We start from the raw sequence: 14,131 nt of genomic DNA, 5'->3' as shown, positions 1-14,131 counted from the left end.
GTGTGTGTGTGTGTGTGTGTGTGTGTGTGTGTGTGTGTGTGTGTGTGTGTGTGTGTGTGTGTGTGTGTGTGTGTGTGTGTGTTTGGTTCACACGGTGAATCCCTCAGGAGCTGGAGCTGCGCTGGCAGGAGTATTACGAGCTGATCACCATTCTGCTCCAGTGGATCCGTCATCATATCCTCATCTTCGAGGAGCGGAAATTCCCCTCCAGCTATGAGGAAATCGAGGTGAGTACAGGGATCACCTATTTCATGTGGCCACTAATTTTACATCTGATACATTACGACCGGCAGCTTATGCCTGCCAGCACTCCGTATAGTGTTTGGCAGTGTCACAGTATGTATAGCGCCATGCCGTGAATATCAATGGAATTTCTATCAGCAGCAGTTTTGGCATGATGTGCTTTAGTATTTGTACCATTGCAAAGACTGTCAAGTTGCCAATAATTTTGCATGAAAGGTATAGTCTGTTGCTTTTTATGTGAATAGTATGTTCCTGTTACTATTGAATGTAAATATTTAGAGAATGCCCTGAAGGCATTTTGTGACATTTTGCATTTTACTTCTCTGGTAAAGAGTATTTTCTCTGCAATGGAAGCGGATCTAGCACATACTCCGTTCAGCTAGGGAGCTCATCATCTTGACCTTTCAGTCCAAAGCCATGGCGTGCAGCAGGGTGTGTTTTTTTCCCTTGGCATTCTTTGCCATATCAAAAGGAGCAATTATGCCACTTCATTTTGAGAACCTGGCTGAAGTGATCTCATGATTTGTCATAAACTGAATGGGCCCAGTCCCATTAGGGTGGTGCCCACTTTCACTTAGGGAATGCTACAGCCCCAGGGCAGCCATGTGCCTTTTCAATCCGTCAGGATCATGTCACCACGCCCTGTACCGATCACCAGTAGAGAGACGAAGGCATGAGCCGTTACAGATTTACAAAGTGCAAAAATGTTGCATGACACTACTGTTTCACTTACAGTTCATGTGGATGGTCTATAGGTGACCACAGAGTCTAATGCAAAGTGCTGCGTAGTTCTGATATAGTATGTTGCTCTGAAGAGTCTCTGGATTGTACTATATACTATGAACTTTCAAGTTAGTTGCAGTGGAAGACCTAACAAATCATGTTACTTTCAAAATGACATAGACTCTTAGCATGTTAATGTGGAATGTCAAGTCAGTGAGAGAGTGATCGATATATCTAAAAGATATCTTTTCTTCAATCTGCTAGCATCCCCATACTCACAAGGTGCCTATTAGGTCCTTATAATCATAGCCAAACACATGATAAAAGTGTTTTCATTTAATGTGATTTGTCCCCTTCCAGATCCTTTGGCGCCAGTTCCTGAAATTCAAAGAGACAGAGCTCCCATCAAAGGAAGGTGACAAGAACCGCTCTAAACAGATCTACCAGTCCTTTGAGGTATGTGATCAATTTTCAGCAATCCTCGAGCATAATGTTTGTAGTGTGTCAAACAAACTATGCTTTGCAAGTAATGTAACATAATGCAAGTCAAGTAATTCTTTTTTAGGGCATACGTATGTTATACTTAGTAGGGAACTCTAATTCTGTATCATTTCTGTATTTTTTCTGTATATTATAATCAGCATCAATATACAGGACTAAGGCATTATTCTGTTTGTTACACAGTACTCATTTTCCATATGAATTCTGTTAATACAGAGCGCAGTTCAGGCTGGCCACATCAAGGTTCCCCCAGGTTACCACCCCATTGATGTCGAGAAGGAATGGGGTCGCCTGCACGTCTCCATCCTTGAGAGAGAAAAGCTGCTCAGGATTGAGTTTGAAAGGTGAGAAAGCAGTTTAAGACCACCGCGCTGAAACATACTAAACCAGTCACTCACCATTTCACAAAACGAGCCACTTTTCACAATGGCATGGTCGACTAAAGAAAGACTTTCCTCTTTCTACCATGCTAAATTGGCTGTGTATTTTAAAGTTGACCCCCCCCCCCCCCCTCTCCCTCATTCCTGTTATGTAAGGCAGTTCAGCAGACCATGTTCATGTTGCTAAGGTGTAATTTTCAGTCACCAGTGAGGTTGCAGTTAGAGGTAAATGCAATTGTCTGGAAAACTGAGGCTGCAGTTCTGTGGCCTTCTGGCAGGCGCCTTGACCGGCTGTAACCAAATTGTGGGTTTTAAAATCAATATTACATTGGTACAGTAAATAAGAGATGCAACATTTTTGGAGGTGTATGGTTATGGTAAGAAGAGGTTGGCTCTTTGGACTTGTTATTTAAATCTTAGAGCTTGCTCCCAAGGAAAAGAAATGGTTGACGACAGAATACATCTCTCTAAGCCCTTGTTGCACACACAGCAATATCATTGAGTTACGTAACCTCTACCAGTCATATTAAAATGATTGGTGGAGTGTGAGCAAACCAGTGTCTTGGGACCTGTACAAGTGCAATTTCTTTCCTGATGTTATAGGAAGCCTTAGAAGATGAATTGTGTTAGCCACGGATCAAACTTTGCAGACAGACATCATCACTGTAATTGGATAAGTTAAAAGGTCGCCATGTGATCATATCAAAATTCGGAGACTCATATAGTCATTGGCTGCCGCGAGCATTGCAAAATATGAAGACACAGGATGCGTCTGGGAACAGAGGGGCTGGCGCTCCGTCACAAGACTGCCTGCCTTGTTAGTGCCGTCTGGACGTGGTCAGCTCGCGCAACACAGCTGACCACAGGGACCAAAAGTAGAATGGCTCACCTAGTGACTTGATTCGTTTCTGGACAGCAGGCGTCTCTGTCCCCTGAGAATGTAGGACTATAGGAGGACCAGTCTGTCTCTGTAGTTGGTAGATGCGTAGATGAGCCACGGAACATAGGGGAACCACTGAAGCCATGGCGTTCATGACAGACGCTTATAAATTAGAGCACTTGCTCGGCCGAGGGAGAAGGAGAAGGAAGCAGTGAGTGGTCTGTGTGGTCATTTGTTTGGTCTGGTTCTTCATGGTTGCTTTTCGTCTGTAAACATGTCATTATATGTATATTTAAACTGTGTAAGTGCACCTTTACTGGAAATATGTGACTTAAACAAGCCACATCTATGCATTTATATTTGAATAATTCAATTGTTGGTTGGCTATTTTAAATGTTTCCTTAAACTTACCTGCTAAGTATATTTGTACTGTATAGGGCAGTATGACTGAATAGGACAGTGTGTAATGCAATATAGTGATTCAGCCACAATGCATGTGTATTTATAAACAATAATGAGTAGTTCTCAGTCACACAGACTCTTGAGTTTTGATGGTTGTAAGATGATTGTCACAACTACGCCGTGTGTGTGTGTGTGTGTGTGTGTGTGTGTGTGTGTGTGTGTGTGTGTGTGTGTGCCTGTTCTTTTGTGACCCCTGCTGAAGCCCACATGTCTCCTAACGTGTCCTGTTTTCTCTCCTCAGGCTTGAGAGGCTCCAGAGGATTGTGAGTAAAGTCCAGATGGAGTCCGGCGTGTGTGAGGAGCAGCTCAACCAGCTTGAGAGCCTGCTGCAGTCCGTGAGTCGCCCTGCCCTCTATGATGTCCATTTTATTTTATGTTATTGTTTTTTTTCTTGTGGGGGGGGGACCTCAGGACAGTCCGTCCATGCAGCCTCAGTAACACAGCAATCCAGTCAGCTTCCCAGCACCGTTCTGATTAAATCACTCTCCTCCAATTGCACACTGAGAGCACATTCCATTCCGCTGATGAGCCCAGGCAAACAAACTGTGGAGTTTCTAATTAGAAACTTAATAACCACACACACACACACACACACACACACACACACACACACACACACACACTCAAACACATCATCATCACCATTAAGGCTGGCTCTCGTACTGTAGCCTCAGCCAAAGGATAGTGATTTCCCAATAGTCAATCATTGAGAGAAGCCTATGGCTGGATTAGCTGGGCTTTGTGGGAAGAGTGGCCTATGACATGTGTTGATTGGAAGTGTGTGTGTGTGTGTGTGTGTGTGTGTGTGTGTGTGTGTGTGTGTGTGTGTGTGTGTGTGTCTCCTGCAGGACATCCGTCTCCTGAGCTCAGGCAAATCTGCCCAGCACGCTGCAGAGGTCGAGCGGGACCTGGACAAAGCTGACGGCATGATCCGCCTGCTCTTCAATGACGTGCAGATCCTCAAAGACGGACGCCACATACAGGCAGAACAGATGTACCGCAGGTAAGACCATCAAATTATTGCAAAAGCACTCTTCCAATGAAACATCAACACTTTGATATGCCTCTCTCAAACACTGATTTGTCTTCTTCTCACAACCTGTACAAATGTTCAAATGTAGCTGGTTTCTTTATTCTCACTTCTATCAAATGCTCAAAAAAGCATTTTTGAAAAAGGCCCTGGCAAGAATCTTCAGCCTGTTGAAAACCCTTTCAGTTGTGCACATGCTTGATCCTACCTACTGCATGTTTCCACCCCAGGGTCTACCGTCTGCACGAGCGTCTGGTCAACCTGCGCAGCGACTACAACCTTCGCCTGAAGTCCGCCCCGCCCATTGCCCAGTCCACCATGGTCCTGACCAGCTCGCAGCAGACGTCCACCAGGATGCGCCCCGAGCTGGACGAGGTCACTCTCCGCTATGCCCAGGACCTGCTGGCCTGGGTGGAGGAGAACCAGAAGCGCATCGACGGGTCCGACTGGGGCGCCGACCTGGCCACCGTGGAGTCCCAGCTGGGCAGCCACCGAGGCCTGCATCAGACTGTCGAGGACTTCCGCGCTAAGATCGAGCGGGCACGATCCGACGAGGTAATACACTGAAAAAGCCGATATCCATTATATAAATACAGTTGATCCTTGTTTTATCTGATCATAAATCCTTGTGCTATCTGATGAAATTGTATATTTTAAGAGGAAGTTCGCTTAGCTGTGGGGTGCCCCAAGGTGCCACAAAAGCTTGATATAAAAAAACACATGACAAGATTATTACAGGCATCTGGAGATGATTTGAGTTTTTAATGGCTGCCGGCAATGACTGCTTGCTTGAACACGTCTCTTGGTGTGATCTCTCTGATTGCCTCTCGTTGACTCATCCCTCTCTCACCTTCTGTCTTTCAGAGCCAGCTGTCCCCGATTAGCAAGGGCACATACAAGGAATACCTGGGCAAGCTGAATCTTCAGTATGCCAAGCTTTTGGTAGGTGCTTCTTTCAACAGAAATGACTCTCCGCTTTTGAGCAGTTCTCTAAATTGTTCTCTCTTTACTGCATAAATCGAACTGCATGTCTTTGTCCTCGCAGAACTCATCAAAGTCCCGTCTCCGCAACCTGGATTCACTCCACGCCTTCGTCAGCGCTGCCACCAAGGAGCTTATGTGGCTCAACGAGAAAGAAGAGGAAGAGGTCAACTTCGACTGGAGTGACCGCAACACCAACATGGTGGCCAAAAAAGAGAACTACTCAGTAAGTTTAAAAATAACTATTTGTCCTGTAGCACCAATTATTTTCTGTGTTGAAGGAGACTGCATTACCTTTGACACTGCACAGCATGTTGACACAGCACAGCACAGCACAGCAGTACCTTGAAGATACTGAAACCTGTTTTTGAGGTTACTTTGAACATGAGGTTGTCAATACCAGCTAAGCTAGAGAGATGCTTCGAAGGTGACCTGAGCCTCTGTTAGGTCTCTATAGTAATGCCTCCGTGTACCACAGGGTCTGATGCGGGAGCTTGAGGGCAGAGAGAAGAAGGTCAACACCATCCAGGCCACTGGCGATAAACTCATCAAAGAGGGTCATCCTGGCAAGAAGACTGTGGAGGTAAGCGAGGACATGCCCCACATACAGCAGAGGGCAGACACAGGAAGACGCCAAAATCCCAGCATCAATAGACCCTTTCAAGAGAGTTCCATTATCAGCATCATAGTTGGCCCCACAAGACTTCCTTTTTAAAATTCCATATGTTATATTAATGCAGAGGAAGTAGATTGGGGCCCAAATAGAATGTTCAAGCATTGTTTTTGTTTTTATTGTTGAAAGGGTCCATAGACAGTCGGATTGACCATCTCTATTGCTTCCACAGGCTTTCACAGCTGCCTTGCAGACTCAGTGGAGTTGGATTCTCCAGTTGTGCTGTTGCATCGAAGCTCATCTGAAAGAGAACACGGCCTATTACCAGGTAAGGGGATGAATAGTGATGCCTCTGATGAATATCTCTCTGGACCACACAGTATGGGACATGAAATCAATGTTGTTTCCTGCTACCCAGTTCTTCGCCGATGTTAAGGAGACAGAGGAGAAGTTGAAGAAGAGGCAGGAGACCATGAAGAAAAAGTACACATGTGATCGCTCTACCACAGCCACACGCCTGGAAGACCTTCTGCAAGATGCTGTGGTACGGAGCGTTTATGTCACCTCGCTACTCTCCCTTTGTGTTGAATGGTCTCAAGATGGTTAGGTAGGGCATCACATCTGTGGTCACTGGTCAGTTGTAGTTTTGAATGACTCCGATGGTTCTGCTTTACAGGAGGAGAAGGAACAGGTCAATGAGCTCAAGAACCAGATTGCAAGCCTGAACAAGCGGGCTAAGACGGTCATTCAGCTGAAGCCAAGGAACCCAACCACTCCCATCAAGGGCAAACTGCCCATTCAGGCTGTGTGTGACTTCAAACAGATGGAGGTGAGAACACAGAGTCATATTTAAGAGTTTATTTTCTGGTGAACTTCTGAGTCATAATTTCCAAGCACTTATTTCACATGTAAAAGTTCTCAAATATAGCATTTTACACTAGCATTTTACACTACTATACTTTACAACAAGAGATGATGATGGGTAGCTAAAAATATATTTCTTAATATACTTAATATCTAAAAATATACTTACACGTATCTCCTGATTGGAATTTAACTTGCTCTTCCTTAGATCACCGTGCACAAAGGAGATGAGTGTGCTCTGCTCAACAACTCGCAGCCATACAAGTGGAAGGTGCTGAATCGCTCTGGCGACGAGGCTGTCGTTCCCTCCGTCTGTTTCCTCATCCCACCTGTCAACAAGGACGCTGTTGAGAGTGTGTCCAAGTAAGTGTCAGATGTGAACAGTACGATACCTTATGCAGTACTCTCATCTAAGGGGTGCATAGTATTGTCTGGAGATTGTGGCTCCTAAACCACCTGAACAAGCCTTAGTTGTTATATTAAAATCTGGATACATGACTGAAACTAAGTGGGAGAATTATCTGTGCTATAGATTCAGACCATCAACCCTTCCTATTTTTTCAAAGCAAAAACGTGTAAAAAAGGTTATGTCTTAGGATAACTACCAGAGTAGACAAACATTTTACACCTGTGTTTTTGTCTTCCTTAGCCTGGACTCCAGCCTCCAGCAGATGACCATCTACTGGCAGAGGCTGCACATCAACATGAAGAGCTACCTGTCATGGCAGTACCTGATGAGGGACATCACGCTCATCCGCTCCTGGAACGTTACCATGGTGAGCTCACTGCCTCTTATATTGGAAAAAACTTTTTTTGTACATAATATTTTTAATGTAAATTTTATTGAGCTACTGTATTGTCAAGCTTTTTTTTATTTTATTTTTCTTTTGCTTGTTCGATGTCCTTACTTGAACTTGGTGCATGTTAGGTGTTTAGGTTTGCCCTGTGTGGTACTATACGTGGCGATCTTAGTTATTTATAGTAAGATCCACGTAAACACATAAGAATGCATTATTGAATTACAGTAAGTGATCCTGAAGGCCTCTTCACAATTGAATTAGCCTAGCAAAATGTGTTGAGTGTTTTCACAGTTGGGAAGAGGGACTGCCCGTGCTTGCTAGCGCTGAACAAGAAACCAAATCATGTGTTAATTAAATGGATTAATGGAGTCGGCTGAAATGGACACCTGTAATTGAATTAAAACATTCTCAGAGTGCTCAGCCTCAGTTTGCAGAGCTGATCCCCTTATCCTGACCTTTATTAACCTAATCCAATCCACCGTTTCCTCTCTCCAGTTCAAGACCATGAAGACAGAGGAGTACAGGCTGACTTTGAGGAACCTGGAGCTGCATTATCAGGACTTCCTGAGGGACAGCCAGGACTCCCAGGCCTTTGGAGCAGATGACCGTATGCAAATCGAGGACAGCTACAAGAAGACCACGCAACACTTCGAGAACCTGCTGCGCAATTTAGAAAAAGGTAACGAATTCTGCTGTGACCTGACTTTTTCCCTCTGTGATCTTTCTCTCTCTAACCATTTTTTTTTTTTACTGAGAATCCTACAAAGTTTAAAGTGTCCCTTTGTAATTCATTATGGGTGAGTCTCAGAATGGTAAGATCTGTTACGATTTGAAGGAGAATTCAGTCTATGAAATTCATGTTACAGGACCTGTGGTCAAACCGAAGGGTGAGTGTAAAAAGCCAATGTTATCGGGCTGTTCTCAATGCCATTTATAATGAGCAAAGCTTCTTCACCATGAATGAGACAAATTTGTGCCATCGTTATGTTTGTTTTAATCAATCCATCCCATCCATTACATCATGCTAGTCTCACTAACTGGTCATCTGTAGTATGTGTGTGTATGCATGAGTTTTGTCAAGTCAATATGTTTTTCCTAGGGCTGTCAATCGATAAAAAAAAAATAATCTAATTAATTACATACTCTGTGATTAATTAATCTAAATTAATCGCATATATATTTTTTGCTGTGAAAGTATTTTAAATATTTAAATTCTAATGAATCATTGAATAATCAGCATTAGTGACATTAAAGTTCAAAAACGGTTTTATTATTATTTTCACTGTTCAAATAATTGCCATAATAATCTATGTTATGACCTAATATGCTAAGGAAATAAATTCAAAAGTGCTTCGGAAAGAAGTTTTTTTTTCACATACAAGGCATTTCATTGCAGAGGACTTTATTTTCAACACTTTATTTTTTATCAACACCATCAGGCCGTTTTTTAAAAGTAAATGTTCCAATCAATGATCAGTTATTTTTTCTCAAATTAATTAATCGAAATTAATCAGTTATTTTGACAGCCCTAGTTTTTCCTTTATGTTTGTTGTTTGTATAGTAGACATAAGTTGATTGAATGTGTTTTGCTTGTCATTACATGTTGGCTGTCCATTTTAGAGTTGTTACATTTGTCAAAACAATGACAATGAAGGAAACGCACATCCACTGCAAGTCGCTTATTTGATTTGTGTCTTTAGAAATAGACAGCAATGTTATGCATTATACTGAAGCAGAAGGTTGTACTTGGCAGAGGAAACCCTCTAATTCTAGAAGGCTTTGGTTTTCAAGCTCCTTGGCACTGTTGACATAGATGCATGGTGGTTGCACAGTGCAGGAGTGTCGTAGACCTTGTCTTCCATACCACTCCTCCACATGGTTTCACCGCAGTTTGTCTGGTCACGAGTACTGATTTTACTTTTTCTTAACTGTGAATTCACACAGGTGAGCAGGATGAGTCTGTGTCTAAGACCTACATCACTCAGGTCAAAGACCTGCGTCTTCAGATCGAGGCTGTCGAGTCTCGCACCATAGCCAGGATCCGTCAGCCTGTGGATAAGGACCCCCTGAAGGACTGTTCCCGAAAGACTACCGATCAAAAGGTATCCTTGTTGTATATATCCTCTACAGCATGCTGTATCTCCATCATATATTCTCTTAAAGAGTGACATGTTTATGCAGTGTTTAAGCATTAGTAGGGATGAGTTTGATGGAAATCTAGCACCATCTAGTGGTGGCTTCTTGTAATTGAATGGAAGAATTTGACTCATGGTTCCAGATGTAATACTTCCTCACTATGAAACTGATTTAGTTTTTTTTTGTTTTGGGTTTTGTTATAAAGGGGGAGAGGGGGGCATTTTATCCTCAGATAAGAAGCATGTATTTCAGTTGACATAATTATAAGAAACATCTGTGGTGGGGGGGGAAGGGAAGAGCTGAGCGAATGGCAAGTCACAGGGTGGCACCATAAACAATGAATGATGCCATGTAATGAGTGAGGGTGTTGAGGCCGAGCGCATCATAACATGGCGCGGGAGACGGATACAGAGAAGCTGTTGCGGTCATTTAGCAGTAAGCAGTGGGCAGAGATAACCATGGGATGGGGAGAGAGAGGGAGAGAGAGAGGGAGAAGGAATGTCCGGAGAGATACAGGCAGGAGGATACTGGTTACTGGTGGTGCTGTGTGGCTGGTGGTGGGGGTTGGAGGGGGGTGGGGTGGGTGGTGACTCAGAGGAAGGAGGTGGGAGAGGCGGATCCCAGTGGGCAGAGGCGTGCAGCGGAGGGGGTGGGTCGCCGTATTGGAATGCCATGCTCACCGTTTCCAGTGCTCTCTCCGCTGCTGCCAGGAGAACAGAGAGAGGTTGTTTTCGGTGCTTCTCTCCCAGTTTAGTGAAGCTAGTCATTATTCTAGCCACTTTCCTCCTGCTGCCACCCTGCATGGATTCAGAGGGAGAGGAGCTCGAGGGGCCCCTCTCTCCTACGCAGTTATGGTGGCCTGTGATCGGGCTCTTGTTTTTGGGGCTCCTCTCTCTGCTTTACCTCTATGATTTACTGGGGCACAACAGGCCGCTGGGAGAGCAGGTACTGATCAAAGACTTGCAATTTAGGGTTCCAGTTAAGAGAACATTAGCTTTCTCTTTCATATCTGCGTCAAGAGAGGAGAGACAGGCCTCCAGTTTCTTCACAAGCTCCTTCTACCGCTCCGGGAGAGTTTGAGAGTTTGCTGAGTGAATTTTTCACATTGTTGTGTCCACAGAAAGATCAAACTCAGCTGGAGGGCATCAAGAAGAATCTGGATGTCGTGGCAGCGAAGGCCGAGGAGGTCTTGGCAGCACCTGAGCAGGCTAGCACTCCCGTTCTGCGCTCCGAGCTGGACATCACCCTGCAGAAAATGGACCAAGTGTACAGCCTGTCCTCCATCTACCTGGAGAAGTAAGTGTAAATCTGCACAGTGTCTCTGCTGCTGCCACTGCTTTATTTTTAACGACAAAACATCAAGACTAAACATGACACTCTTACCACATTCTACCATATTAAATTCAACAAAATAACAGCACATTACATTTATACAGCGCTTTATCAAGGCACTTAGAGCACTTTACAGTGAAGCAGTTGGAATATCGACTCACATTCACAACCACATTCACATAAGTTCTTTTTCACTATACTGTATGTCAGTGAAATGGATAACTGACCTCTAAATATTTGTAGTCATGATAGGATAAGAGAAAAAAAACAGAGTTCATACTTCTCTCTGTGTCCTTCTTCCTCCTTTTCTTCTCTAGACTGAAGACAGTAGATGTTGTGATTCGCAACACGCAAGGGGCAGAGGACGTTCTGAAGAAGTATGAGACCCGCCTCCGTGAAGTTCACAAGGTGCCGACAGACGTCAAAGAGGTGGAGACCTACCGTACTGAACTCAAGGTAAATATCCAGTGAAGACAGTAATCAGGCTGGCATGTCTGGCATCTGTGTGTGCAGTGTAGTTTACCTAATGTTCAGTAATTATTACCAGCCTTTCTCTTTGGAAGGGAAGCTTCAGGCACTGTAGCTGACATAGTTGTTTTAGTAAATTTATGGTGGTTCATTGAATTAAGACCAGATCCTCTCATATAAATAATGGCATGCGTGTGGAAATAATTACCTGACTCCAAATTACAAATGGACATGAGGTTGTTTCGACCTATGACGAAGGAAAGATGGAGGTTTTTGAAATGAGCACTTTGCATTCTTATGTAAACTAGCGAAGAATAGAACAGGATTGGGGAAGCTGTTGTACCGCCCGGGGACCCGGGTTCGATTCCGACCTGCTTCTATTTCCAAATCCCTCCCCATCCCTTTCTCCTACTCGCCTCCTACTGTATAATCCGTAAAAAACTATTTGAAGCCGCTCACCATTCTAAAAATCCTAGAAAAATTCTAAAAATCCAAATTCTTGTCTCCTGTAGATAATGCGCAAGGACGCAGAGGCCGAGCAGCCTGTCTTTGACGGCCTGGAAGGCGGGCTGGGGAAGGCCGCGTCGGTCAGCGACCGCATGTCTCGCGTGCACAGCGAGCGCGATGCGGAGCTCGACCACTACCGCCAGCTCCACACCAGCCTCCAAGACCGCTGGCAGGGCATGTTCGGCCAGATTGACCTGCGCCTGCGTGAGCTGGAGCAGCTAGGCAGGCAAGTCGGCTACTACCGCGACAGCTACGACTGGCTCATCAAGTGGATCGGCGACGCCAAGCAGAGGCAGGAGAAGATCCAGGCCGTGCCCATCACTGACAGCAAGACGCTCAAGGAGCAGCTGGCCCAGGAGAAGGTACTATGTGTAGAGTTGTCTTGAAAGCTGGCATATTAATTCATTAGTTAAATTGTCAGTTTCCTGTTAAGCATGAATAAAGAATACACAATACTTCAACATACATGTGGAGGATGTATAAATACTTCATTCATCCTGAGGGAAATTTAGGATGTCATCTTGTGTACAATCATATACAGTAGTAGATTATATAATGGTACAATACACAATGCATGGGACATCTCTGTCTGTACATCATTGTTTGTTCTTCCATGAGTTGTTCTGTTTGAATAGCACTGCACTAATTTACTATGATTCATTGTCAATATTTGTCAATGTACTAAATCAGAATTTATGTTATTTTCAGAAACTCCTGGAGGAGATTGAGAAGAACAAAGAAAAAGTTGATGAGTGTCAGAAATATGCTAAGGCATACATCGACACCATCAAGGTAAACATGACATACATACAACAATACAACAATACAACAATGGCATATTGGTTTGTGGTAGTATTTTGATGTTAATTCATTTATTTATTTAACTCCTGGATGAGAGATGACTGAAAGCTTTTCTTATCTCCTCAGGACTATGAACTCCAGCTGATTGCCTACAAAGCACAGGTGGAACCACTGACATCTCCCCTTAAGAAAACCAAAATGGACTCTGCTTCGGACAATATCATTCAGGAGGTGAGTCTGCACCTTTAAGATGTGTTTACTTAGGACAGTACAATACTGATAATGCTCTGGTTTGCTCATAGCTAACAAATATCAGAGTCAAATATGCTACACTGATTTTATATACTGTACATTATGTAGAATATTCTAAATTATCTATTTTATTAACTATGGTAAAAGGTATGGTAAAAGTATGCCTATTCTATGTATCTAATCTGGTTTATTTTTGTCCTTAGTATGTGACTCTTAGAACTCGCTACAGTGAGCTCATGACGCTCACTAGTCAATACATCAAGTTCATCACGGACACGCAGCGCCGCCTAGAGGAGGAGGAGGTGCGTGACAACCCACAGGGCATTGTGGAGCATTCCCAAAAAACTAACACTAACATTAACCATAACCCCGTCCAACCAAAACCAATCAACCAATCACAAACAATGACACACACACAGTCCCATCTAATTAATGTATGGGTGACTAGACATTCATTTCCACGCTGCTGTTTTACAGATAGAGAGTCACTGGAGTTTCTAGTTCTACACCCAGGTGTCAAAAACAACTCTCTTCAGAAAGGGTTTTGAGTGAATAAGATTTAACATGTATAATATTTACACACAAATCGTTTGACTACTTTATCCTGCTTCCATCAAGGCTCAATGAAAATATAGGGTGCACTGTTATCTATGGATCTAGAGTTGTTGTTTGTTACATTACTATGTATTTGGCTGAGCACAACCTCTAGTGTAGAAAATCATCCTAACCAAATGAGCTATTTCCAAGCTACATATTTCTACTGTAACAGTACAGGTTTGGAAATATCATACTGTGGATGCCCTTGTTGAATGTCATGTATATATTCTAGTTTGGAAAAGTCACTTCTCATTTTCCATTTTGCACACTACCTTGGTGTGTCACTTTATACTCTGGTCGCCATGTTTCACTCTTCACTTCACTCTACCAGATTAACACAAATTTGTTTCTCCCTTTCTTTTCTAACCTTAATGTTTTGTTTGTTTCTTTGCCTCTCTTAACTGCTTGCCAGTGCTTTGTCATGATGATTGCTTGTCTTGTTTGGGCGCTAAAGAGGTAAATTTTTATAGTGCTTCAGGTATTCACACCCATATCTTCAGACTCATTTCTCTCTATTGTCTCTTCTACTATCGGTTATATTCTCTCATCAGAATGTCCACA

The 14,131-nt window shown here is 43.5% G+C and overlaps 1 protein-coding gene across 28 annotated transcripts in view; it reads left to right on the top strand.

Moving 5' to 3' along the window:
- The window catches only part of plecb (plectin b), a 148,742-nt gene that overhangs the window by 116,007 nt on the left and 18,604 nt on the right, over positions 1-14,131 (top strand). For 22 of the 28 annotated variants that reach the window (XM_042107810.1, XM_042107809.1, XM_042107828.1 and 19 more), the window contains 23 exons: positions 108-227; positions 1,327-1,422; positions 1,684-1,811; positions 3,431-3,524; positions 4,038-4,192; positions 4,450-4,774; positions 5,084-5,161; positions 5,265-5,426; positions 5,679-5,783; positions 6,046-6,141; positions 6,232-6,357; positions 6,490-6,642; positions 6,886-7,040; positions 7,327-7,453; positions 7,973-8,156; positions 8,344-8,364; positions 9,422-9,579; positions 10,734-10,909; positions 11,263-11,401; positions 11,926-12,282; positions 12,629-12,712; positions 12,848-12,952; positions 13,177-13,275. In XM_042107810.1, the coding sequence (XP_041963744.1) occupies positions 108-227; positions 1,327-1,422; positions 1,684-1,811; positions 3,431-3,524; positions 4,038-4,192; positions 4,450-4,774; positions 5,084-5,161; positions 5,265-5,426; positions 5,679-5,783; positions 6,046-6,141; positions 6,232-6,357; positions 6,490-6,642; positions 6,886-7,040; positions 7,327-7,453; positions 7,973-8,156; positions 8,344-8,364; positions 9,422-9,579; positions 10,734-10,909; positions 11,263-11,401; positions 11,926-12,282; positions 12,629-12,712; positions 12,848-12,952; positions 13,177-13,275 (3,243 nt within the window). The remainder of the gene's footprint in view (positions 1-107; positions 228-1,326; positions 1,423-1,683; positions 1,812-3,430; positions 3,525-4,037; positions 4,193-4,449; positions 4,775-5,083; positions 5,162-5,264; positions 5,427-5,678; positions 5,784-6,045; positions 6,142-6,231; positions 6,358-6,489; positions 6,643-6,885; positions 7,041-7,326; positions 7,454-7,972; positions 8,157-8,343; positions 8,365-9,421; positions 9,580-10,733; positions 10,910-11,262; positions 11,402-11,925; positions 12,283-12,628; positions 12,713-12,847; positions 12,953-13,176; positions 13,276-14,131) is intronic. The other 6 variants (XM_042107811.1, XM_042107807.1, XM_042107806.1 and 3 more) reach the window with 1 other exon arrangement.

Source organism: Alosa sapidissima, chromosome 10 (genome assembly GCF_018492685.1).
Source record: "Alosa sapidissima isolate fAloSap1 chromosome 10, fAloSap1.pri, whole genome shotgun sequence".
NCBI lineage: Eukaryota > Metazoa > Chordata > Actinopteri > Clupeiformes > Clupeidae > Alosa > Alosa sapidissima.
This window is presented reverse-complemented; position numbering and strand designations above follow the sequence as displayed.